The 26,055-nt window shown below is 47.0% G+C and overlaps 1 protein-coding gene across 1 annotated transcript in view; it reads right to left on the bottom strand.

Moving 5' to 3' along the window:
* LOC139396103 (Krueppel-like factor 7) overlaps nt 1-26,055 on the bottom strand; it is a 52,757-nt gene that overhangs the window by 13,679 nt on the left and 13,023 nt on the right. Inside the window, exon 2 of the mRNA XM_071143311.1 lies at nt 2,820-3,459. Coding sequence (XP_070999412.1) covers nt 2,820-3,459 — 640 coding nt within the window. The remainder of the gene's footprint in view (nt 1-2,819; nt 3,460-26,055) is intronic.

Raw genomic sequence — 26,055 nt, 5'->3', positions numbered from 1 at the left:
CTCGTTCACGTGTTCCAGCTATATCCCTCACTCTCGTTCACGTGTTCCAGCTATATCCCTCACGCTCGTTCACGTGTTCCAGCTATATCCCTCACGCTCGTTCACGTGTTCAAGCTATATCCCTCACTCTCTTTCACGTGTTTCAGCTATATCCCGCACTCTCTTTTATGTGTTTCATTGACCACATACTACTCAAAATGCATGGCCGTTGCATAGCTTCATTCTAAATGGGAAGCTAGTGTGGATATTGGAGCAGACCAGTTGAGGCTGTAGAACTGACATGGAGCATTAGAGTCGGGATCCATTCCATTTCAATTCAGGAAGTGAACTAAAATTCTAATTCTCCTCAATGCCATTCAATAAGATTTTTTTTTGGTTTGGTTTACTTTTTGAATTGACTAGAATTGAAATGGAATTGACCACAAACCTGGTTATAATACAGGTGTTTGAGAAGTGGCAGATTTAGCCTATAGAAAGAGTACGTAGAGGGATATGGGGCGGCAGACTAAAATAAACTGGGAAACCACGGCTTATCCAGGTCAATCCATCAATCACAGGGCAGTTAGTCACTCAGCGGACAGTTTCCTGACAGAGGTGTGAGTGGTTTGGGATTGAGATTGAGGAGAGTGAGAATTATGGCCATTTCCCCCTCTGGAAATCTGCTGAGGAAGTAGTGTGGTAACCTTGAGAAAGAATACTGATAGCAGAGTATACTGAGGGCCCTGGCAGCGCTGAACAGTACTGAAGTACTCATTTTGGCTGCTGGTGCCAGCACTCTACGTTTAGGTGGTAATTATATTTTAGGGCCAATATTCTGTAATTGGTACTATACTAGCAGTTAAACATTTGAGGAGCCAGTGAGCACTGGCCCAGGGTCAGGGTGAGGGTTAGGGTGAGGGTTTAGGGTGAAGGTCAGGGTTAGGGTTAGGGTCAAGATCAGGGTGAGGGTCAGGGTCAGGGTCAGGGTCAGGGTGAGGGTCAGGGTTAGGGTCAGGGTTAGACGGGGAAGAGGATGAAGAGGCTGAGTAGGGTTAGGGTCAGGGTTAGGTTTAGGGTTAGACGAGGAAGAGGATAAAGAGGCTGAGTAGGATTAGGGTTAGGGTGAGGGTCAGGGTTAGACGAGGAAGAGGATGAAGAGGGTTAGGGTGAGGGTCAGGGTTAGATGAGGAAGAGGATGAAGAGGCTGAGTAGGGTTAGGGTCAGGGTTAGGGTTAGGGTTAGGGTCAGGGTTAGACGAGGAATAGGATGAAGAGGCTGAGTAGGAGGTAGAGGATGATAAAGAAGATCTGTTCTTTAACTGATAAATGAGGCTCCATTAACAGAAAAGGCCATGATGAGTACCAGGTATGATTAAAGAGAACCTGAGCTAAAAGTAAGAAACAGGAAACATGGATGGATGAGGGATGTCTAAGAAGGTAATGTATGATGTGTAGTAGTTCTGATGGTGTTGGTCTGGTGGTCTAGTCTGTCTGAGAGCTCGCCCTGCCTGTTAACGACTCAGATGATCTACCTCTTTGATAAATGATACTTATGTTTTCAGATTAAGTGACTTTCCCTGGGATGAAGTGAGCAGTATTTCCCTGGGATGAAGTGAGCAGTATTTCCCTGGGATGAAGTGAGCAGTATTTCCCTGGGATGAAATGAGCAGTATTTCCCTGAGAAAAAGTGAGCAGTATTTCCCTGAGAAAAAGTGAGCAGTATTTCCCTGAGAAAAAGTGAGCAGTATTTCCCTGAGAAAAAGTGAGCAGTATTTCCCTGAGAAAAAGTGAGCAGTATTTCCCTGAGAAAAAGTGAGCAGTATTTCCCTGAGAAAAATTGAGCAGTATTTCCCTGAGAAAAATTGAGCAGTATTTCCCTGAGAAAAATTGAGCAGTATTTCCCTGAGAAAAATTGAGCAGTATTTCACTGAGAAAAATTGAGCAGTATTTCCCTGAGAAAAAGTGAGCAGTATTTCCCTGAGAAAAATTGAGCAGACCCCTCCTGTCTCAGCCTCCAGTATTTATGCTGCAGTAGTTTATGTGTCGGGGGGCTAGGATCAGTTTGTTATATCTGGAGTACTTCTCCTGTCTTATCCGGTGTCCTGTGTGAATTTAAGTATGCTCTCTCTAATTCTCTCTTTCTTTCTCTCTCTCGGAGGACCTGAGCCATAGGAACATGTCTCAGGACTACCTGGCATGATGACTCCTTGCTGTCCCCAGTCCACCTGGCCGTGCTGCTGCTCCAGTTTCAACTGTTCTGCCTGCGGCTATGGAATCCTGACCTGTTCACCGGACGTGCTACCTGTCCCAGACCTATTATTTGACCATGCTGGTCATTTATGAACATTTGAACATCTTGGTCATGTTCTGTTATAATCTCCACCCGGCACAGCCAGAAGAGGACTGGCCACCCCTCATAGCCTGGTTCCTCTCTCGGTTTCTTCCTAGGTTTTGGCCTTTCTAGGGAGTTTTTCCTAGCCAACGTGCTTCAACACCTGCATTGCTTGCTGTTTGGGGTTTTAGGCTGGGTTTCTGTACAGCACTTTGAGATATCAGCTGATGTACGAAGTGCTATATAAATAAATTTGATTTGATATTTCCCTGAGAAAAAGTGAGCAGTATTTCCCTGAGCAAAAGTGAGCAGTATTTCCCTAATATTTATTTCCTATCACATACTTAATTAAGCTTGCCTAGTGCAGTGGGAAGGAACAGAAGAGTCCCAAAAGTGCCGTCCATTTGGTATTCAAGGCAGGCTCAATCTGATGCTCAAAGTATCTGAAATAAAAACCAATGCAATTTCGACTGTGCTGTAGACTGCAGAGTAGTGCTGATGAGTGTCACCTGTGTGTGTCCTCTGGTGTGCCTTGAGATGGGAGCTCTTGGTGTAGACCTTCCTGCAGCCGTTAAACTGGCAACGGTGGACCCTCTTCTTGTTCTCAGAGATACCCCCCACGCCCATCACACACGTGCCCCCCTGCTCGCCGTCGCTGTGCCCGCCTGTGGTGTCACGCCTTGTGGGCAGCGGTGGCGCGTCTGTCGCTGCCAGCATGGCGGAGCTCAGCCCCACCTTCCTCGCCACCAGTTTGAGAGTGAGCGTGCCGTCCGCGGACGCTGTCAGAGTCTGGTGGGGGTCGGGCTTGACCAGGTGGCGTCCCAGCTCCGGGGACGAGGGCGGCGTCAGGGAGGTGACGGCGCTCAACTGGGCTGGGTGTACCCCTCCCCCTCCAGACCCTAACACCATCCCGTCTCTAAGTTTGGCAGACTTCAAGGCCCCAGAGAGGTGCTTCCGAGACGGGCAGAGCAGGGGCGGTAGAGGAGGGCTGGGGGGGTCCGGGAGGCTGGGGAGGAGGGGGTCTAGTAGTTCTTCTTCACTGTCCTCCTTCAGGTAGGCAGGGGTGAGCAGGCAGTCAAGCTCCTCGTCAAAGAGGTCCGACAGCCTCTTGGGCTCCGTCTGTAGATAACGCTCCAACTCCAGGCATGTCTGAAGGGAGAAGGGAGAGACAGGGGTCAGACTCACACATAAACCCTATGTCTTAACACTGATATACAGGTACTCGTATAGTGGTACTGCTATTCCCAGACTGGTGTACTCATAACCTTGGCTGAAGCACATGCTACATAGAATCACTACAGTGCAGATTTCAGTGGAATAATGGAATACTGTGCTGCTGATGGTGAACATCCCTCTAAAGCTGAGTGGATATTTCCTGTTCGGATTGGTTCACTAGATCACATCATTCAATTAAAACAACCTGACAACTCCCATAATTACTACACCAGTCAGAGCTGGGTGATATGTGGAGCTCTCTCATCAACTGATATAATGTATCCAAGTGAGCGGGCAACTAAGGCAATTGATTGATGAATAGCTCACCCCTGATGCCCTCAATTTCCCTTCGTGCCCACCACAGGAGGTTGGTAGCACCATAATTGGGGAGGACGGGCTCGTGGTAATGACTGGAGCGGAATCAGAGGAATGGTATTAAATACATCAAACACATGGATGCCATTCCGTTTGATGCCGTCCTCCCCTCAGCAGCCTCCTGTGGAGCCCACTCCCATTCCCTATCATTCTGTATGTCTTTGTGACTGTATACAGGTAGATCAGAGAAGGCACATCCCTGATTGGCAGATGAGTGACCACCCTGATTAGAAGCACCTGCTGCTCATTGGTTGTTCACCTGTGTTCCCTCCAAATGCTGTTGTGAATGAAAATGATTTGTACCTACACACTGAAGGCTGCGGAGCCGAAACGTCTGTGTACGCTGTCCCCTGATGCAGTGAAAATCCTTTAAAAAAACACATTTTATGCGACATCTTTTTGAGTGTGGACCCATCATACCTTTTTATATACATGGAGAAAGACTGCTGCTGTATTTTTAGAACCCCAGGGAGGATAGTAGATGGTGGAACCAGCCCCACATTACCAGGCCTGGCAGCTCTGCAGAGATGGCTCATTACACACAGATTGATTACAATGGCTGGAGTGGGGAGAGGAGCCCTGAACCGACTAACCTCTCTCTCTCTCTCTCTCACACACACACACAGGTCTCTCTTTATTGAGCACAGATAAGCCACGCGTGCAGTTTTACAACCCTCAGATAGGGGAGAGGACAGATTTATGAAGTCATCAGTCTAGGGATTTCCTTCTGGTTTGGCCGTATGCTAAAATAACGGAATATTCCATCATGAACCACCTGCATATACCTAGTAGACCAACTCCATCAGACAAAGCCTGGCTCTCTGTTCAAGAGGGGACGTGTTGGGTTGGAGATGTAGGGACGCTGTTCAGACGCTGTTCAGCACAGCAGTGCTCTCCACACAAAACCATAAAGGCGTTTTGTCTGACGGCAGGGCCCCCCCTCCCTCCTCCTCCTCTCTCTTTCTCTCTGATAGCTGTGAGTTGTGTTTGGCATGTAGAGGCTAAAGTACTCTGACAGTGGCAATGGGAGAAAACAGCCCTGCCGCCGGGCCCTTATACTAACCATTTCAACTGAGCCAGAGGAGAATGACAGACAGCTCCATTATGGAGGTGGAGGGTGGACAGACGGCATCCATCTGACAGATGAAGTTCATATAACTCTTGTTTCTGTGTTCTGCACTCTAAAAATACTACAGTTCTTTATTATTTGTATCTGTTGCTAGGTGATACTTTTTTGCTGTTAAACTAATTAGCATATTCACGTAAAATGGTAAGCACCCCCAAGAGTGTGTCAATAGAGAAATGCTGCGGAAATGTCTCTCTTACCTGTTATAATGGGGACTTATTTTAAGATGCTTTTAAAAAAGAACCTTTTCCGTGGGTTTACTGCTCCCTTGATTGCTGCGGTCATTGTAAAATGTAATTGGAATGAACTGAATTTACGAGAGAGGCAATTTAAGTGTTGGCGACATTAAGAAGTGATAAGAAAATGGTTTCAATCTTCACTGAATTCAAAAGGGAGAACAATCATCCATACAGCCATTGGTCACTGTCTGAGTCTGCTAACACTAGTGAGCTCAATATGCTCATGCAGTGTATAGTTCATGATGTGGACATGTTCAGCTTTCATGATTCATTTCAAGCTATTTCCCTCTCTCCCCCCCTCCCTCTCTCTCTCTCTCTCCCTCCCTCCCCCTCTCTCTCTCCCTCCCTCCCTCCCTCTCTCCCTCCCTCTCTCCCTCCCTCCGTCCCTCCCTCCCCCCCTCCCTCCCTCCCCCTCTCCCCCCCCCTCCCTCCCTCCCTCCCCCTCTCCCCCCCCCCCCCTCCCTCCCTCCCTCCCCCTCTCCCCCCCCCCCTCCCTCCCTACTCATGGGGTTATGAGTAAAGAAAGAAAGAGGGGGAAGTAAAAATGGATGAGGAAGAGAGATTGCTGAAGAGGGAGGAGGGGAAAAGAGATGGAGAGAGAGACATGAGGGACAGAAATTAGGTATGGAAGAGAAACAGATGGATGAAGGAGTGGCTGAGGAAAACCGAGAATAACCGGGGGTGCGAAGGTGTGAAAAAAGGGGAGACCGAGAGCGAGAGAGGGAGCGAGGGTGTGAAAAAAGGGGAGACAGGGAGCGAGAGAGGGAGCGAGGGTGTGAAAAAAGGGGAAACCGAGAGCGAGAGAGGGAGCGAGGGTGTGAAAAAAGGGGAGGCCGAGAGCGAGGGCTTGCCTTGGCTCTCACAGTGGGAAGTAAAACCAATCCTGGGCCTGTGACATTCACCGTAACGGTATCCTCACAGCAGGCTAACTAACATACGTCCAGGAGCCTTGCACTCTGAATACCCATCTCAGGGAAAGGTGAGATGAGACTGTACTCTGAATACCCACCTCAGGGAAAGGAGAGATGAGACTGCACTCTGAATACCCACCTCAGGGAAAGGAGAGATGAGACTGCACTCTGAATACCCACCTCAGGGAAAGGAGAGATGAGACTGCACTCTGAATACCCACCTCAGGGAAAGGAGAGATGAGACTGCACTCTGAATACCCATCTCAGGGAAAGGAGAGATGAGACTGCACTCTGAATACCCACCTCAGGGAAAGGAGAGATGAGACTGCACTCTGAATACCCACCTCAGGGAAAGGAGAGATGAGACTGTACTCTGAATACCCATCTCAGGGAAAGGAGAGATGAGACTGTACTCTGAATACCCACCTCAGGGAAAGGTGGGATGAGACTGTACTCTGAATACCCATCTCAGGGAAAGGAGAGATGAGACTGTACTCTGAATACCCACCTCAGGGAAAGGTGGGATGAGACTGTACTCTGAATACCCATCTCAGGGAAAGGATAGATGAGACTGTACTCTGAATACCCACCTCAGGGAAAGGTGGGATGAGACTGTACTCTGAATACCCACCTCAGGGAAAGGAGAGATGAGACTGTACTCTGAATACCCACCTCAGGGAAAGGTGGGATGAGACTGTACTCTGAATACCCACCTCAGGGAAAGGTGGGATGAGACTGCACTGTAGCGGTTCAGTATCAGTAAGTGTAGGTCTCTAACCAGTACAGCCAGAAGAGGACTGGTCTTCCCTCTGAGACTGGTTCCTCTCTACCCGGTACAGCCAGAAGAGGACTGGTCTCCCCTCTGAGACTGGTTCCTCTCTACCTGGTACAGCCAGAAGAGAACTGGCCACCCTTCTGAGACTGGTTCCTCTCTACCCAGTACAGCCAGAAGAGGACTGGTCTCCCCTCTGAGACTGGTTCCTCTCTACCCGGTACAGCCAGAAGAGGACTGGTCTCCCCTCTGAGACTGGTTCCTCTCTAACCAGTACAGCCAGAAGAGAACTGGCCACCCCTCTGAGACTGGTTCCTCGCTACCCGGTACAGCCAGAAGAGGACTGGTCTTCCGTCTGAGACTGGTTCCTCTCTACCCAGTACAGCCAGAAGAGGACTGATCTCCCCTCTGAGACTGGTTCCTCTCTACCCAGTACAGCCAGAAGAGGACTGATCTCCCCTCTGAGACTGGTTCCTCTCTACCTGGTACAGCCAGAAGAGGACTGATCTCCATTCAGACTGATTTCTCTCTACCTGGTACAGCCAGAAGAGGACTGGTCTCCCCTCTGAGACTGGTTCCTCTCTACCTGGTACAGCCAGAAGAGGACTGGTCTCCCCTCAGACTGGTTTCTCTCTACCTGGTACAGCCAGAAGAGGACTGATCTCCCCTCTGAGACTGATTTCTCTCTACCTGGTACAGCCAGAAGAGGACTGGTCTCCCCTCAGACTGGTTCCTCTCTACCTGGTACAGCCAGAAGAGGACTGGTCTCCCCTCAGACTGGTTTCTCTCTACCTGGTACAGCCAGAAGAGGACTGGTCTCCCCTCAGACTGATTTCTCTCTACCTGGTACAGCCAGAAGAGGACTGGTCTCCCCTCAGACTGATTTCTCTCTACCTGGTACAGCCAGAAGAGGACTGGTCTCCCCTCTGAGACTGGTTCCTCTCTACCCGGTACAGCCAGAAGAGGACTGGTCTCCCCTCAGACTGATTTCTCTCTACCTGGTATGCTGATGTAAAAAGGGCTTTATGAAACACATTCGATGTATTGAATGTGAGTGTAGGTCAGTGATGTCAGGTGATCAGTGTTGAGGAGGAGACTGTATGCCAGTGGAGAGGTTTAAAAGCATTATGATTGGTGTGAGATAAGCGTGGGCTAGAAGGACTTTCCACCATATTTCTTACAACTTTCCTTTTAAACCCAGGAAGGGAAGTGAACAGTGCACACTAGTCAAGGGGCTAGAGAATTGGGATGCAGACAGGGTGTCTGAGGAGTTTATTGGAAGGTAGAAGATGGAGAGAAGATGGAGGGCTGGGAGAGACAGCAGACTCTCTCTCTCACCAAGGGAATGTTGTTCAAGAGGAGTTATTCAGAATTGTCTTCACTTGTCTGTGTATCTTTCTCTGCAATGTGTGTGGTTTTCCTCTCTTTGTCAGGTTTAAAAGCAGTGCTCTGGCATCCCTCGGAGGCTGATTCCTCCCAAAGGGCAAGATGGGGCGGCAGGTAGCCTAGTGGTTAGAGTGTTGGACTAGTAACCGAAAGGTTGGAAGATCGAATCCCTGAGCTGACAAGGTAAAAATCTGTTGTTCTGCCCCTGAACAAGGCAGTTAACTCACTGTTCCTAGGCCGTCATTGAAAATAAGAATTTGTTCTTAACTGACTTGCCTAGTTAAATAAAGGTAAAACAAAAGATAGAGGACTTAACAGGCCACTTGGACTGACAGAGTAACTGACTGACACGGATCTGAAAAGTCAACATGGATCGTCTCCACACAAAGATGTCTTTAAGTCTCTCAGGTTTAAAGCAGACTCCTTTTCTATGCATGACTTAAAAGAAAAGAGAAACCCTCTTTGGACCGCTAAGTTGGAGCAGAACTGAGGAGAAGTTATCCAATGACCTGCTGCACAAGCAAAGTTGTCCAAAGACGGATCTTTCCACTCCAACCTGGCGGTCCATTTAGTGCTATCAGTGAAGACATGCCCACAGCCAACAGTTGGATTCAGCCATGACCCTGTCTGAGTCAGCATGTTGGGCAAACAAACGTTCCGTGATATGATATTTTGCTGCCATGATAACAAAGCCTTTGGGCGGAGCTGAGCTGTGTGTTAGTGAGTTAGTCACCAAGCCACCAGGGATATTATTTATGGCTGGAGAACTGACCTGTTTCTCTCTGCCCCATGGCAAAATGTGTTGAACAAACCCCTCAATGGCAATCCAGTATTCTTATGCTTGACAGAGGCTCTCTCCAATACTAGTTTTTGTTTCCTTTCTCACACCAAGCTAGTCAGTGGTTTACCCAGACAGAGTGAGTCATGTGTCACACGCTGAAGTGAGAGCAGCTCAGAATAGCAGAGTGAAATAGGCAGCGAGAACAAAACACCACAGAGCCAATCGTCAGGCTGGGGTGAACGATACAGATAACAACGTTGTTCCCCTATATATATCCTATCTAACTGATACATATAGTAGCGAATCCTGCCTCTGTCTTAGCCTCTACCACTGCAGTACAACTGTTACCTCATCTATCTCAACACAGCCTTCCCCCAATATTAATTCCCACCCACATGGGCACCACTAGTGCCCTCCCTGCAGATAGCAAGCCTGCCAACACAGGCTATCCCTCCTCTCGCCCCCTTTAGCATCCCTCCCCTCAGCCCAGCACACAGCATGTCATTAGTATCAAAGTGCTAGCTAAGCTACCACCCACAGTTGGCTGCCTGGCTAACTGCTGGAGAGGCTGGTACACAGGTTAGCCTATAAAAACACACAGATTTCATAGACCCCTGACTTGAGGCCAGAACACAAGACACTTAAGTGAGATAAGGTGGATATGGGTCATTAATGTTGTGAAGATTTAATCCTGTTGCTTCAATTATTTGCCTGTTAGTGGCCAGCCTGTCAGCTTGCACGATTCTTGCCATTCTCCTTCGACCTCTCATCAACGAGCTGTTTTCACCCACAGGACTGCCGCTGACTGAATGTTTTTTGTTTGTCGCACAATTTTTGGTGAACCCTAGAGAGTCCGTGGGAGATAACCATTTTCGGTGAACCCTAGAGAGTCCGTGGGAGAGAACCATTTTCGGTGAACCCTAGAGAGTCCGTGGGAGAGAACCATTTTCGGTGAACCCTAGAGAGTCCGTGGGAGAGAACCATTTTCGTGAACAGGGTGGTGTACCTAATAAACTGAGTGTATAGTGGCATCACTATTAGCTCCATGAAATCTGCAACGACATGGGTCATCTGTCAAGTCAGGTGCCTGTTCTGTCTACCAATGAGAAGCTTTGATGTGCTGCCTCACTCTGATGTGACACCAGCCAAATGACTATTCTCCAGCAGCCTGACTCAAGCAGAATCGTTTGGTCGCCTGGCTCCATCCCTGGGTGTGGGTGTGTGTGTGTGACCCTCCCAGAGGGTGATTTATGACTTCGCTGAGCAATACTTAGAAATGTCCCTCCTGCTTCCATTCAACCACAAGAGCATTAGTGAGGTCGGGCACTGATGTTGGGCGATTAGGCCCGGCTCGCAGTCAGCGTTCAAATTCATCCCAAAGGTGTTTGATGGGGTTGAGGTCAGGGCTCCACACGGATCTCAACTCTTTCTGTATGGACCTCGCTTTTTACATGGGGGCATTGTCATGCTGAAACAGGAAAAGGCCTTCCACCAAACTTTGCAGTTGGCACTATACATTGGGACAGGTTGCCAAACCCAGATTCATCTGTCGGATTGCCAGATGGTGAAGCGTGATTCATCACTCCAATGGCAGCCGACGCTTGCCATTGTGCATGGTAATCTTAGGCTTGTGTGGGACTGCTCGGCCATGGAAACCCATTTCATGAAGCTCCCGACGAACAGTTATTGTGCTGACGTTGCTTCCAGAGGCAGTTTGGAACTTGGTAGTGAGTGTTGCAACTGAGGACAGACGATTCTTATGCACTACACGCTTCAGCACTCGGCAGTCCTGTTCTGTGAGCATGTGTGGCCTACCACTTCGTGGCAGAGCCGTTGTTGCTCCTAGACGTTTCTCCTAGATGTTTCTACTCCTAGACGTTGCTCTTAAACATTTCTAGAATAACAGCATTTACAGTTGCCTGGGGCAGCTATAGCAGGGCCAGGATTTGACAAACTGACTTCATGGAGAGGTGGCATCCAATGAAGGTTCCACGTTGGAATTCACTGATTTCTTCATTAAGGCCATTCTACTGACAATGTTTGTCTATGTAGATTGCATGGCGATGTGCTCGATTTTATACACCTGTCAACAACAGGTGTGGCTGAAATAGCTGAATCCACTAATTTGAGGTGGTGTCCACATACTTTTGTAAATATAGTTTGCTAGCAGCAGCACAGGCTTGACTGACTTGACTGTTCACAGGAAAGAAGACAGTACTTCATTTTCCGTACTGATCTGAGTGAGAGAACACTTAGACTATAGCCTCTGTTTATTACAATTTTTAAACTACTGAGCCAAGCCTAAACAAATATTTCACATTCATTTTTTAAATTTTATTTAACCTTTATTTAACTAGGAAAGTCAGTTAAGAACAAATGTATATTTACAATGACGGCCTACACCGGCCAAACCCAGACGACGCTGGGAAAATTATGTGCCGCCCTATGGCGGTTAGGGTTGCAAAGGGATTAGGGTTGCAAAGGGTCGGAAAATTCTTGGGGATAGTTTAACCAAAATATGCTACAATTCAATGGAATTGCATTCTTCCATCACATGTACAGCTGATTCTCAAGATCTTGCACACTAATGAGATGCTATTGAGCCCACACTACTACCTTGTCAGAGCCAAGGACTACATGCTTTCTGGTACATTGTGATTACAATACTGGGTGGGGTGAATATATTTTATATGACATACATCATTTTTAGTTAACTAGTATATAGTAGCCTACAGCAAAGTGTGTTTAAATCATTTCTAACTTGTTAACAATTTCTGCTAATTAGTTTTTGCTACCATGTGGGTTTTAGCTTGTTTGAGCCTGCTAACTGAGGAGTGTTAATTCACCTGTTTCCATACAGGCTTCATTTAAAACATTTATCTTACAAAGGAGTTGTTTAATCTAACTGTTTAACTATTTATCTGTACATGGAATTGTATGGTTTTTTTAAACTCATTTTTTCCTAATCTTTACAGGAAAATGCCACGGTACTATCTGATGTGTGGAGACATTTCACTGCAGCTAATGTAGAAGGAAAAGCTATGTATATTTGCAAATACTGTGCCAAATCATAGGTGAAGAATGCAACAAAGATGCAGAATCATCTGGCCAAGTGCATAAAGTTCCCTCAGCGCTCACAACAAGCAACGTCTGACAGAAGTCCCTCTACTTCTATTCGAGGTGAAAATTATGGATCAGACACCTTATCGATAGCAACAGCTCATGCCCTCCTGGAATCAGACACCTTATCGATAACAACAGCTCATGTCCTCCTGGAATCAGACACCTTATCGATAACAACAGCTCATGTCCTCCTGGAATCAGACACCTTATCGATAACAACAGCTCATGTCCTCCTGGAATCATACGTTTCTTTACTCAATGGAGGAACGTAGTCAGAGAAATGCTAATGAATGTCTTGCTCGAGCTGTGTATGCAACTGGTTCACCTCTGATGCTCACAGGAAATGTGTATTGGAAGAGATTTCTGAATGTTCTTGGCCCAGCATACACCCCTCCAACCAGACATGCTTTATCTACTAATTTGCTGGATGCAGAGTTCAAGTGAAGGTCAAGCAAATCATAGAGAAAGCAGCTTATATTGCAATCATCTCTGAGAAGTGGTCGAATGTTCATGGGCAAGGAATAATTAACTACATCATCTCCACCCCTCAACCAGTATTCTACAAGAGCACAGACACAAGGGACAACAGACACATCGGTCTCTTCATTGCAGATGGGCTGAGATGGGCAGTCATCAATGACCTTGGACCACAGAAGGTATATTTGCATTGGTGACAGACAATGCTGCGAACATGAAGACTGCTTGGTCTAAAGTGTAGAAGTCCTACCCTCACATCACACCCATTGGCTGTGCTGCTCATGCATTGAATCTGCTCCTCAAGGACATCATGGCACTGAAAACAATGGATACACTCTACAAGAGAGCCAAGGAAATGGTTAGGTATTTGAAGGGTCATCAAGTTATAGCAGCAATCTAGCTCACCAAGCAAAGTGAGAAGAATAACAGCACCACATTGAAGCTGCCCAGCAACACCCATTTGGGTGGTGTTGTCATCATGTTTGACAGTCTCCTGGAGGGGAAGGAGTCTCTCCAAGAAATGGCCATATCACAGTCTGCCGATATGGACAGCCCCATCAAGAGGATCCTCGTGGATGATGTATTTTGGGAGAGAGTGGTAAGTAGCCTGAAACTCCTGAAAACTATAGCAGTAGCCATTGCATGGATTGAGGGAGACAATGCCATCCTGTCTGATGTTCAGACTCTGCTTGCAGATGTAAGAGAATAAATCCGTACTGCCCTGCCCACTTCACTGTTGCTCCAAGCAGAGGAAACTGCAGGTCTGAAATACATCAAAAGCATGAAGACTTCTGCCTGAAACCCATACACGCTGCAGCGTAGATGTTGGACCCCAAGTATGCTGGCAAGAGCATCCTGTCTAGTGCAGAGCTCAACAAGGCCTATGGTGTCATCACTACCATATCTCGCCACCTTGGCCTGGATGAGGGAAAGGTTATTGGCAGTCTGGCGAAGTACACTTTCAAGCAAGGGCTTTGGGATGGAGATATGCCATAAGCAATATGACAGTCGTGCCAACATATCTCATCAGCTACCTGGTGGAAGGGACTTTGTGGATCTGAGGCTCTTTCCCCTGTTGCCTCCATCATCCTCCAAATCCCACAAACATCATCCACCTCAGAGCTCAACTGGTCCTTGTTTGGGAACACAAACCAAAGCACGCAACAGGCTGACCAATACAAGGGTTGAAAAATTGGTGGCCATCCGGGCAAATTTGAGGCTTTTTGAGCCTGACAACGAGCCATCCTCAACAAGGTTGGAAAGTGACAGTGAAGATGAGGCCTCAGAGTCTGATTTTCAAGAGGTGGACATTGAGGAGGTCCAGGGAGAAGACATGGAAGCCTGAGAAGAAAACAACCAAAGCTTTAGTTTCTAGACTATCATTTTTTTAGGGAGATGCGAAGGATCATTGGGGATCATTCAATATTCCCTTTCTTTTGTTAAGTGAAATCATCCCATGTGAAGAGTCAACTCATTTAATTAAAGTTAAATTCTTAACCAAACAGTTTTTAATATTTCTATTGGAAGGATTTAATCATTTGCAATCATGTCTACTTATTATAAGGTAAAAGGTTTATGTTTCTTTCTCCATATGATATGGTAAATATATCCAATGCGAAAACATCTATATTTAAATGGTATTAATTAGCATATATTTCCATTATTTCCCATATATTCCCATTAATTCCCACGGAAAGTTTCCACCTCTGAATATTCCCCAAAATGTGCAAACCCTAGTTGTGATACAGCCTGGATTTGAACAAGGGTGTCTGTAGTGATGCCTCTAGCACTGAGATGCAGTGCCTTAGACCGCTGTGCCACTCTGGATCCATGGGGTGGTAGAGGTTGGGTTCAGCGAGATCTAACACCTTCTGCCACCACTTAAGAGGCGTTAGAGACCGGTGCAGCCAAGCAGAGCAGAGATGTGAGATAATTACACACACACAGCCCTTATCAGACGACATTACCCTCACAATATAATCTCCCAGATCCTTCAGGGCAGGTTTAAAAATATTTGCTCTCAGATACTTCAGGGCAGGTTTAAAGGGCTTTGCTCCCAGATACTTCAGGGCAGGTTTAAAAAGCTTTGCTCCCAGATCCGTCAGGGCAGGTTTAAAAGGTTTTGCTCCCAGATACTTCAGGGCAGGTTTAAAAAGCTTTGCTCCCAGATCCTTCATGGCAGGATTAAAGGGCTTTGCTACCAGATACTTCAGGGCAGGTTTAAAAAGCTTTGCTCCCAGATACTTCAGGGCAGTTTTAAAGGGCTTTGCTACCAGATCCTTCAGAGCAGGTTTAAAGAGCTTTGCTCCCAGATCCTTCAGGGCAGGTTTAAAGGGCTTTGCTCCCAGATCCGCCAGGGCAGGTTTAAAGGGCTTTGCTCCCAGATCCGCCAGGGCAGGTATAAAGGGCTTGGCTCCCAGATCCTTCAGGGCAGGTTTAAAGGGCTTTGCTCCCAGATCCGCCAGGGCAGGTTTAAAGGGATCTGCTCACAGATCATTCAGGGAAGGTTTAAAGGGCTTTGCTCCCAGATCATTCAGGGAAGGTTTAAAGGGCTTGGCAAACATGGTTCCTGATGATGACACACTTCAGCCGGCTGTTCAAGCCAAAGCGCTCACCCCATGTACCCGGATCAGTCAACAACATTAAACATTAATTTGGTGGAATTAAAATGTTGATTTGTGGCCTCTCCCTGAAACCTGCTTACCAGGAAGGTCTGAATAATGTCCATAGACACTTCAGTGCTAATCAAGAAATCATACGTCTGCACAGAGAAGCTCACAGACAGAGCAACACAAGACAAGAACCAATCATATCCCACACGTATGCTCCCTACCTCCTCAACATGCTGATCTATTTCAGACAGAGTTATACCACCAGTCAGACAGGGACCAACGTGTGGAGTTAACAGGAGTGACCTGTGACCTGGCCTTCTCTTCCTGGTGCAGCCAATCCAAAATGTTGACAGTGAAGTGCCGTCAGCACTGAGTAAAGAAAGGGGAGCTTCAATCAAAGAAGGAGCTGAGGTCAAGCTTCCTGCTATACTGCTTCCTGCTATACTCGACAGACCCCACATTTTCTGGCCAGTTTGGATGTCAGAGACTAACTCCAGCCCTCTTATGAAGCACACAAAGAGACGACCCCGCCAAACATCTCTAAACTATGACAACCAGTCATGGAGGGAAGGAACAGGGAAGTACAAACCCATTCGCCGCCAGGGAAAGGCCACCGCTCACAGGGTGCAGAGAGATGTCAGACCTGGTGACCTGGTCTCAACGGAGAGGAAATACATTTCCCATTGCTTTTCTGACGCAGCAGCGTGAGCTGCTCACCCTACTACCCCACACATCTTTCTTCAGCCAATGATCCAGCATGGCAGCTCATTTCAGGTGGCTGCAAACCTGGCTTATGTCCCAAATGGCACCCTATTCTCTTTGGGCCTGGGTCTAAAGTAGTGCACTATATAGGGAATAGGGCCCTGGTCTAAAGTAGTGCACTACATAGGGAATAGGGCCCTGTCTAAAGTAGTGCACTACATAGGGAATAGGGTCCTGGTCTATAGTAGTGCACTATATAGGGAATAGGGCCCTGGTCTATAGTAGTGCACTACATAGGGAATAGGGCCCTGGTCTAAAGTAGTGCACTACATAGGGAATAGGGCCCTGGTCTAAAGTAGTGCACTACATAGGGAATAGGGCCCTGGTCTAAAGTAGTGCACTACATAGGGAATAGGGCCCTGGTCTAAAGTAGTGCACTACATAGGGAATAGGGCCCTGGTCTAAAGTAGTGCACTACATAGGGAATATGGCTCTGGTCTAAAGTAGTGCACTACATAGGGAATAGGGCTCTGGTCTAAAGTAGTGCACTACATAGGGAATAGGGCTCTGGTCTAAAGTAGTGCACTACATAGGGAATAGGGCTCTGGTCTAAAGTAGTGCACTACATAGGGAATATGGCTCTGGTCTAAAGTAGTGCACTACATAGGGAATATGGCTCTGGTCTAAAGTAGTGCACTACATAGGGAATAGGACTCTGGTCAAAACTAGTGCACTATATAGGAAATCGGGTGCCATTTGGGACAGGGCGGTGTGCTCTGACTGCCACAACCCCATCTCACAGTTAGGCTTACATCATAATTCAATGCCAATAAAAACAGCAGGGAGTTATACACTTCCACTTGACACATGCTGTCATTATACAACAGATTGTCAGTATACAGCCAACTGTCAGTATACAACCGATTGTCAGTATACAACTGTCAGTATACAACCAACTGTCAGTATACAACCAACTGTTAGTATACAACCAACTGTCAGTATACAACCAACTGTCAGTATACAACCAACTGTCAGTATACAACCAACTGTCAGTATACAACCAACTGTCAGTATACAACCAACTGTCAGTATACAACCAACTGTCAGTATACAACCAACTGTCAGTATACAACCAACTGTCAGTATACAACCAACTGTCAGTATACAACCAACTGTCAGTATACAGCCAACTGTCAGTATACAGCCAACTGTCAGTATACAGCCAACTGTCAGTATATAACCGTTTGTCAGTATAACTATCAGTATACAACCAACTGTCAGTATACAACTGTCAGTGTACAACCAACTGTCAGTATACAACCTATTGTCAGTATACAGCCAACTGTCAGTATACAGCCAACTGTCAGTATACAACAGATTGTCATTATACAACAGATTGTCAGTATACAACTGTCAGTATACAACAGATTGTCAGTATACAACTGTTTGTCAGTATACAACCGATTGTCAGTATACATCCGTTTGTCAGTATACATCCGTTTGTCAGTATACAACCGATTGTCAGTATACATCTGTTTGTCATTATACATCCGTTTGTCAGTATATAGTGAGGGAACAAAGTATTTGATCCCCTGCTGATTTTCTACATTTGCCTACTGACAAAGAAATGATCAGTCTATAATTTTAATGGTAGGTTTATTTGAACAGTGAGAGACAGAATAACAACAAAAAACTCCAGAAAAACACATGTCAAAAATGTTATAAATTGATTTGCGTTTTAATGAGGGAAATAAGTATTTGACCCCTGTGCAAAACATGACTTAGTACTTGGTGGCAAAACCCTTGTTGGCAATCACAGAGGTCAGATGTTTCTTGTAGTTGGCCACCAGGTTTGCACACATCTCAGGAGGGATTTTGTCCCACTCCTCTTTGCAGATCTTCTCCAAGTCATTAAGGTTTCGAGGCTGACGTTTGGCAACTCGAACCTTCAGCTCCCTCCACAGATTTTCTATGGGATTAAGGTCTGGAGACTGGCTAGGCCACTCCAGGACCTTAATATGCTTCTTCTTGAGCTAGTCCTTTGTTTCCTTGGCCGTGTGTTTTGGGTCATGCTGGAATACCCATCCACGACCCATTTTCAATGCCCTGGCTGAGGGAAGGAGGTTCTCACCCAAGATTTGACGATACATGTCCCCGTCCATCGTCCCTTTGATGCGGTGAAGTTGTCCTGTCCCCTTAGCAGAAAAACACCCCCAAAGCATAATGTTTCCAACTCCATTTTTGATGGTGGGGATGGTGGTCTTGGGGTCATAGGCAGCATTCCTCCTCCTCCAAACACGGCGAGTTGAGTTGATGCCAAAGAGCTCCATTTTGGTCTCATCTGACCACAACACTGTCACCCAGTTGTCCTCTGAATCATTCAGATGTTCATTGGCAAACTTCAGATGGGCAAGTATATGTGCTTCTTGAGCAGGGGGACCTTGCTGACAACCTATTGTCAGTATACAACCTATTGTCAGTATACAACCTATTGTCAGTAAACAACCGATTGTCAGTATACAACCTATTGTCAGTATACAACCTATTGTCAGTAAACAACCGATTGTCAGTATACAACTGTCAGTAAACAACTCAGTATACATTCTGACACATTCTACAGTAAATGGACAGACTGCTTTGAGATGTAAATCCTTCTAGAAGAAAAGTAATTAAAGATTAGGAGAATTACTGAGGCAACATCATGCAGTGCCTCAGAAAAGCAAACCAAATGTATTCTTCTGATCAGCAGTCTAATTTGGTTGTGACGTGCTGTGAAAACGCCTGTGTGTCCTGGCAATGAAGAGAGGATGGAGAGGACAGGGGAGATGAGAGGAAGGGAGGAGCAGAGGACAGGGGAGATGAGAGGATGGAGAGGACAGGGGAGATGAGAGGATGGAGAGGACAGGGGAGATGAGAGGAAGGGAGGAGCAGAGGACAGGGGAGATGAGAGGAGCAGAGGACAGGGGAGATGAGAGGAAGGGAGGAGCAGACGAGTGAGAACAGAGGGTGGAAATGAGAGGAGGGGAAGAGAGAGGACAGAGGAGAGGAGAGGAAGGGAGGAGCAGACGAGTGAGAACAAAGGGTGGAAATGAGAGGAGAGGATAGAGAGGACAGGGGAGATGAGAGGAAGGGAGGAGCAGAGGAGTGAGAACAGAGGGTGGAAATGAGAGGAGAGGATGGAGAGGACAGGGGAGATGAGAGGAAGGGAGGAGCAGAGGAGTGAGAACAGAGGGTGGAAATGAGAGGAGAGGATGGAGAGGACAGGGGAGATGAGAGGAAGGGAGAAGCAGACGAGTGAGAACAGAGGGTGGAAATGAGAGGAGAGGATGGAGAGGACAGGGGAGATGAGAGGAAGGGAGGAGCAGACGAGTGAGAACAGAGGGTGGAAATGAGAGGAGAGGATGAGAGGACAGGGGAGATGAGAGGAAGGGAGGAGCAGACGAGTGAGAACAGAGGGTGGAAATGAGAGGAGAGGATGGAGAGGACAGGGGAGATGAGAGGAAGGGAGGAGCAGAGGAGTGAGAACAGAGGGTGGAAATGAGAGGAGGGGAAGAGAGAGGACAGGGGAGATGAGAGGAAGGGAGGAGCAGACGAGTGAGAACAGTGGGTGGAAATGAGAGGAGGGGAAGAGAGAGGACAGGGGAGATGAGAGGAAGGGAGGAGCAGACGAGTGAGAACAGAGGGTGGAAATGAGAGGAGGGGAAGAGAGAGTACAGGGGAGATGAGAGGAAGGGAGGAGCAGACGAGTGAGAACAGAGGGTGGAAATGAGAGGAGAGGATGGAGAGGACAGGGGAGATGAGAGGAAGGGAGGAGCAGACGAGTGAGAACAGAGGGTGGAAATGAGAGGAGAGGAAGAGAGAGGATAGGGGGAAGAGTGTCAGGACTTGAGAGGAGATGAGACGAGAGGCAAAGGTGACAATGAGAGGAGAGGAGAAGGGGAAGACATGAGAGAAGAGGAGAGATTAGAAGACAGGAGAGGAAGAGCGAAATAGGAGAAAGAGGAGAGGAGGAGGGAGACAAGAAAGAGAAAGGGGGAGAGGAGAAAAGAGGAGAGGGAGAGGAGATAGTTTTGGGGAAATAGAGAAGTTGTGGGGAGAGGAGCCAAGCCCAGTGGATTATCCCAGTGACTGGAGAGACTAGCGTGACGGCAGTGGAGCTCACTGGGGAGAGGATCCTTGTCTCTTTAACTGGCTTTGGTTGAGCTGCTGTTTATCGGTGTAGCGACTCGCCAAGAGGTCCCCTCTCAGCGGCCAAATCCACGCTAATCTAATCAGGAAACAGCCATTCCCATTCAACCAGTGAACCGGCCGAAAGTATTACACCCCCCCCCCCCCCCCCCCCCCCACGCTCAGAGAAAGGGTTGGAGTGGGTTAGGATAGGGGTTGGGTGGGAGACAAGCGTTTTACACCAGGGTTAACAGTTAGCGGGGGGATTTGGAGTCGTTTGTATGCTGGATTTGGGTACCCCATTGTGAGCCACAAGCTAGCTAATCTTCATTACCACACACAATGACAGGGCAGAGAGAATGGCACTCGGCTGGAAATGAGTTTGGCGAAACAAAAGAGCTGTGAGGGAGAGAAAGGGGGGGGGGGGGGGGAATAACAGAGGCAGAGGAGAGAGAGGGGAGAGATAAAGGGAACAGCGAACTGGAAAAAGTCAGCTTCCTCTTCATACAGGCTTGGTGCAGATACAGAATGGGCACCCAAGTCACGTCGTCCAGAATGGAGAACAGGCTAAACTGGGTCTGTACAGATAGGACCTGTTAGGTTTTGTTTCTGTTTGCTGCACGGTGCTACGGGCGGCAAGGCACTTAGCGGTTAAGAACATTGGGACAGTAACAGAAAGGTCACTGGTTCAAATCCCGAGCAGACTAGTTAAAAAATCTGTAGATGTGCCCTTGTGCAAGGCACTTAACCCTGATTGCTCCTGTAAGTGGCTGTGGATAAGAGCATCTGCTAAAGGACTAACATGTAAATGATTTGCCAAGGTCAAACACAGTCTGGTAGTGAGGGCTGAGGTGTGATGTCTACAGATGTGCAGTGTTTGAAGAAAGGGGTTGTGAAAGGTTATTTTACAGCCAGTCATGGGACTGATTATTGCCAACCACTGAGGTTCACTAGGGGTCAAGAGGGTCATCTCCACTGATTACAGCATTGAGATATATACAGTGCCTTGCGAAAGTATTCGGCCCCCTTGAACTTTGCGACCTTTTGCCACATTTCAGGCTTCAAACATAAAGATATAAAACTGTATTTTTTTGTGAAGAATCAACAACAAGTGGGACACAATCATGAAGTGGAAAGACATTTATTGGATATTTCAAACTTTTTTAACAAATCAAAAACTGAAAAATTGGGCGTGCAAAATTATTCAGCCCCTTTTACTTTCAGTGCGGAAAACTCTCTCCAGAGTTCAGTGAGGATCTCTGAATGATCCAATGTTGACCTAAATGACTAATGATGATAAATACAATCCACCTGTGTGTAATCAAGTCTCCGTATAAATGCACCTGCACTGTGATAGTCTCAGAGGTCCGAAAAAAGCGCAGAGAGCATCATGAAGAACAAGGAACACACCAGGCAGGTCCGAGATACTGTTGTGAAGAAGTTTAAAGCCGGATTTGGATACAAAAAGATTTCCCAAGCTTTAAACATCCCAAGGAGCACTGTGCAAGCGATAATATTGAAATGGAAGGAGTATCAGACCACTGCAAATCTACCAAGACCTGGCCGTCCCTCTAAACTTTCAGCTCATACAAGGAGAAGACTGATCAGAGATGCAGCCAAGAGGCCCATGATCACTCTGGATGAACTGCAGAGATCTACAGCTGAGGTGGGAGACTCTGTCCATAGGACAACAATCAGTTGTATATTGCACAAATCTGGCCTTTATGGAAGAGTGGCAAGACGAAAGCCATTTCTTAAAGATATCCATAAAAAGTGTTGTTTAAAGTTTGCCACAAGCCACCTGGGAGACACACCAAACATGTGGAAGAAGGTGCTCTGGTCAGATGAAACCAAAATTGAACTTTTTGGCAACAATGCAAAACGTTATGTTTGGCGTAAAAGCAACACAGCTGAACACACCATCCCCACTGTCAAACATGGTGGTGGCAGCATCATGGTTTGGGCCTGCTTTTCTTCAGCAGGGACAGGGAAGATGGTTAAAATTGATGGGAAGATGGATGGAGCCAAATACAGGACCATTCTGGAAGAAAACCTGATGGAGTCTGCAAAAGACCTGAGACTGGGACGGAGATTTGTCTTCCAACAAGACAATGATCCAAAACATAAAGCAAAATCTACAATGGAATGGTTCAAAAATAAACATATCCAGGTGTTAGAATGGCCAAGTCAAAGTCCAGACCTGAATCCAATCGAGAATCTATGGAAAGAACTGAAAACTGCTGTTCACAAATGCTCTCCATCCAACCTCACTGAGCTCGAGCTGTTTTGCAAGGAGGAATGGGAAAAAATGTCAGTCTCTCGATGTGCAAAACTGATAGAGACATACCCCAAGCGACTTACAGCTGTAATCGCAGCAAAAGGTGGCGCTACAAAGTATTAACTTAAGGGGGCTGAATAATTTTGCACGCCCAATTTTTCAGTTTTTGATTTGTTAAAAAAGTTTGAAATATTCAATAAATGTCGTTCCACTTCATGATTGTGTCCCACTTGTTGTTGATTCGTCACAAAAAAATACAGTTTTATATCTTTATGTTTGAAGCCTGAAATGTGGCAAAAGGTCGCAAAGTTCAAGGGGGCCGAATACTTTCGCAAGGCACTGTATACCCCTAGTTAACCTCAGTGGGGGCATTTGGTCAACTCCACCAACCACTGATTATAACTGAGATATGCCTCCACTGGGGTTAACTGGGGGTCAAGAAGGTGAACTCCACCAACCACAGCATTGAGATATGCCCCCACTGAGGTTAACTAGGGGTCAAGAGGGTCAACTCCACCAACCACTGATTACAGCATTGAGATACGCTTCCAATGAAGTTAATTAAGCTTTAATAGGGAAAAAAGGCGGGATCTTTCGAAAGCAGGTAACCACACCCTGCTAGGGCCTCAGGTGACGGGTTAAAGTTCATGAGGTCAAAATTGTTTACACGTGTGTGTGTGTGTGAGCGCAACTTCCCTCCCCCAGAATTAACTGGGAGGGTGTATGAGCCAGAAGAAAGAGATAATGTGTCATTCTCCCCCGTCTTCATTCACACAGGAACGCTTTTAAAACAAACCTCAGGAACACAGATTAGCCAAGCTGCTTAAATATTGAACAACATACCTCTCTGTTGCCACTGCAGTGGGCTTTCCTCCAGAGATAGAATGGAAGAAAAGCCTGTTTAGTGTTCTGTGCTGATTGAGGACTGTGCCGTGGAAGGAAGCACGCTACTCTGCTTGAACCTGCTAACCCCTCTCTGCCCAGAGTCTGCCTCCTCAGTGAAATACTGAAACAGAGTGCAAGCACTTTAATCCCAATTTCCTCCCTATAACTAAACCTGTTTTTATAACAGAGGCTCTTCCTAATAGCCGAGCCTCTTCCTAATAGCCGAGCCTCTTCCTAATAGCCGAGCCTCTTCCTAATAGCCGAGCCTCTTCCTAATAGCCGAGCCTCTTCCTAATAGCCGAGCCTCTTCCTAATAGCCGAGCCTCTTCCTAATAGCCGAGCCTCTTCCTAATAGCCGAGCCTCTTCCTAATAGCCGAGCCTCTTCATAATAGCCGAGCCTCTTCCTAATAGCCGAGCCTCTTCCTAATAGCCGAGCCTCTTCCTAATAGCCGAGCCTCTTCCTAATAGCCGAGCCTCTTCCTAATAGCCGAGCCTCTTCCTAATAGCCGAGCCTCTTCCTAATAGCCGAGCCTCTTCATAATAGCCGAGCCTCTTCCTAATAGCCGAGCCTCTTCCTAATAGCCGAGCCTCTTCCTAATAGCCGAGCCTCTTCCTAATAGCCGAGCCTCTTCCTAATAGCCGAGCCTCTTCCTAATAGCCGAGCCTCTTCCTAATAGCCGAGCCTCTTCCTAATAGCCGAGCCTCTTCCTAATAGCCGAGCCTCTTCCTAATAGCTGAGCCTCTTCCTAATAGCCGAGCCTCTTCCTAATAGCCGAGCCTCTTCATAATAGCTGAGTATCTTTTTAGTGAAGATAGAAGCACTACAACCAGACTTTTGCTTCTGTGTGTGTGTGTTGTGTGAGTGAGTGTGTGTGTGTGCACGCGTGAGCTGTCTGTCACATGGACGAAGGGCATAGTATGAGTCAGACACTGTAATAATAAACAAGAGACTGGATTTCGGTTTTGTAAGCCTCTATTTGATTGGTTCAGGCTTGGAAGTCTATTTTGTAAGCCGGTGTTTGATTGGTTCAGGCCTGGAAGCCTGTTTTGTAAGCTCGTATTTGATTGGTTCAAGCTTGGCAGGCAGGTCCCATTTAAAAGGAAATTAGTGCAGTATAGTATGAAAGGTGAGACTGAAGTTTATCTGATAAGGGCAACAACACATCTGCCACACTGATCATCAACACAGGGGCCCCTCAGGGGTGCGTGCTTAGTCCCCTCCTGTACTCCCTGTTCACCCACGACTGCGTGGCCAAGCACGACTCCAACACCATCATTAAGTTTGCTGACAACACAACAGTAGGCCTGATCGCCGACAGCGATGAGACAGCCTATAGGGAGGAGGTCAGAGACCTGGCAGTGTGGTGCAAGGACAACAACCTCTCCCTTAACGTGAGCAAGACAAAGGAGCCGATTGTGGACTACAGGAAAAGAAGGGCCGAACACACCCCCATTAACATCAACAGGGCCGTATGTGGAGCGGGTCGAGAGTTTCAAGCCCCTTGGTGTCCACATCACCAACAAACTATCATGGTCCAAACACACCAAGACAGTCGTGAAAAGGGCACAACAAAACCTTTTCCCCATCAGGCGGCAAAAAATATTTGGCATGGGTCCCCAGATTATAAAGATAATTTCTACAGCTGCACCGTCCTGACACCCCACCCCTGTTTTTACATTGGTGCTACTCGCTGTTTATTATCTATGCAAAGTCACTTTACCCCCACCTACATGTACATAGTACCTCAACTAACCTGTACCCCCGCACATTGACTCGGTATATAGCCTCGTTATTGTTATTTTATTTAGTTACTTTAGTTTATTTAGCTAATATATTCTTAACTCTATTTCTTGAACTGCATAGTTGGTTACGGGCTTGTCTGTAAGAGTTTCACGGTAAGGTCTACACCTGTATCAGGCGCATGTGACAAATACAATCTGATCTGATTTGGATTGGATCTATCCATTAATACAATCATATAGGTAGAAAAGTCCGTCCCAGAGCCCCATCCAATCTAAACCATCTCAAGACAAAACAACTCTTTCATGGTACAGGGATCTTTTGTTACCCACATTAGTCATGTAGCACACGACCTCATCTCAACCCAAACACAACCTTTCCCCAACTCACCTTTCTACGAGCCATATCTGGGCTAGTATTACCTGTGTTTGTTCACCACTCACAGAGAGAGCGCCATTCACTTTGCACACAGAGATCAGTCACATGTGCTTGAGGTAGTGTTTGAATGAACGCTTCCCATAATGGACTGTGTGCAGAGTTGTGCTTGATGTTGCCTGGTTGGTTGGAGCTATGGGGGACTGTTTGGAAGGGAAACACCGGCCCACAGTCCCTTGGCTATGGGTTCACTGGTTGCACCAGTTCAGGCTTAAATAAATACGACTAGTTGCGATTTAAGTGAACACATGGGACCTGCTCTACTGAACCTCATAGACAGAGTGGTCCCAGCAGACACCTGGGACCTGCTCCACTGAACCTCATAGACAGAGTGGTCCCAGCAGACACCTGGGACCTGCTCCACTGAACCTCATAGACAGAGTGGTCCCAGCCGGCTACGACAAGAACACATCATCATACAGTAGGGCATGTAGAAGCATACAGGTAATAATGTACACAGATCACTGCCTTGCTATAGCTCCCTCTCTCATTCACTCTCTCTCACACACACACACACAC

This window comes from Oncorhynchus clarkii, unplaced genomic scaffold, assembly GCF_045791955.1.
Source record: "Oncorhynchus clarkii lewisi isolate Uvic-CL-2024 unplaced genomic scaffold, UVic_Ocla_1.0 unplaced_contig_13405_pilon_pilon, whole genome shotgun sequence".
Classification (NCBI taxonomy): domain Eukaryota; kingdom Metazoa; phylum Chordata; class Actinopteri; order Salmoniformes; family Salmonidae; genus Oncorhynchus; species Oncorhynchus clarkii.
This window is presented reverse-complemented; position numbering and strand designations above follow the sequence as displayed.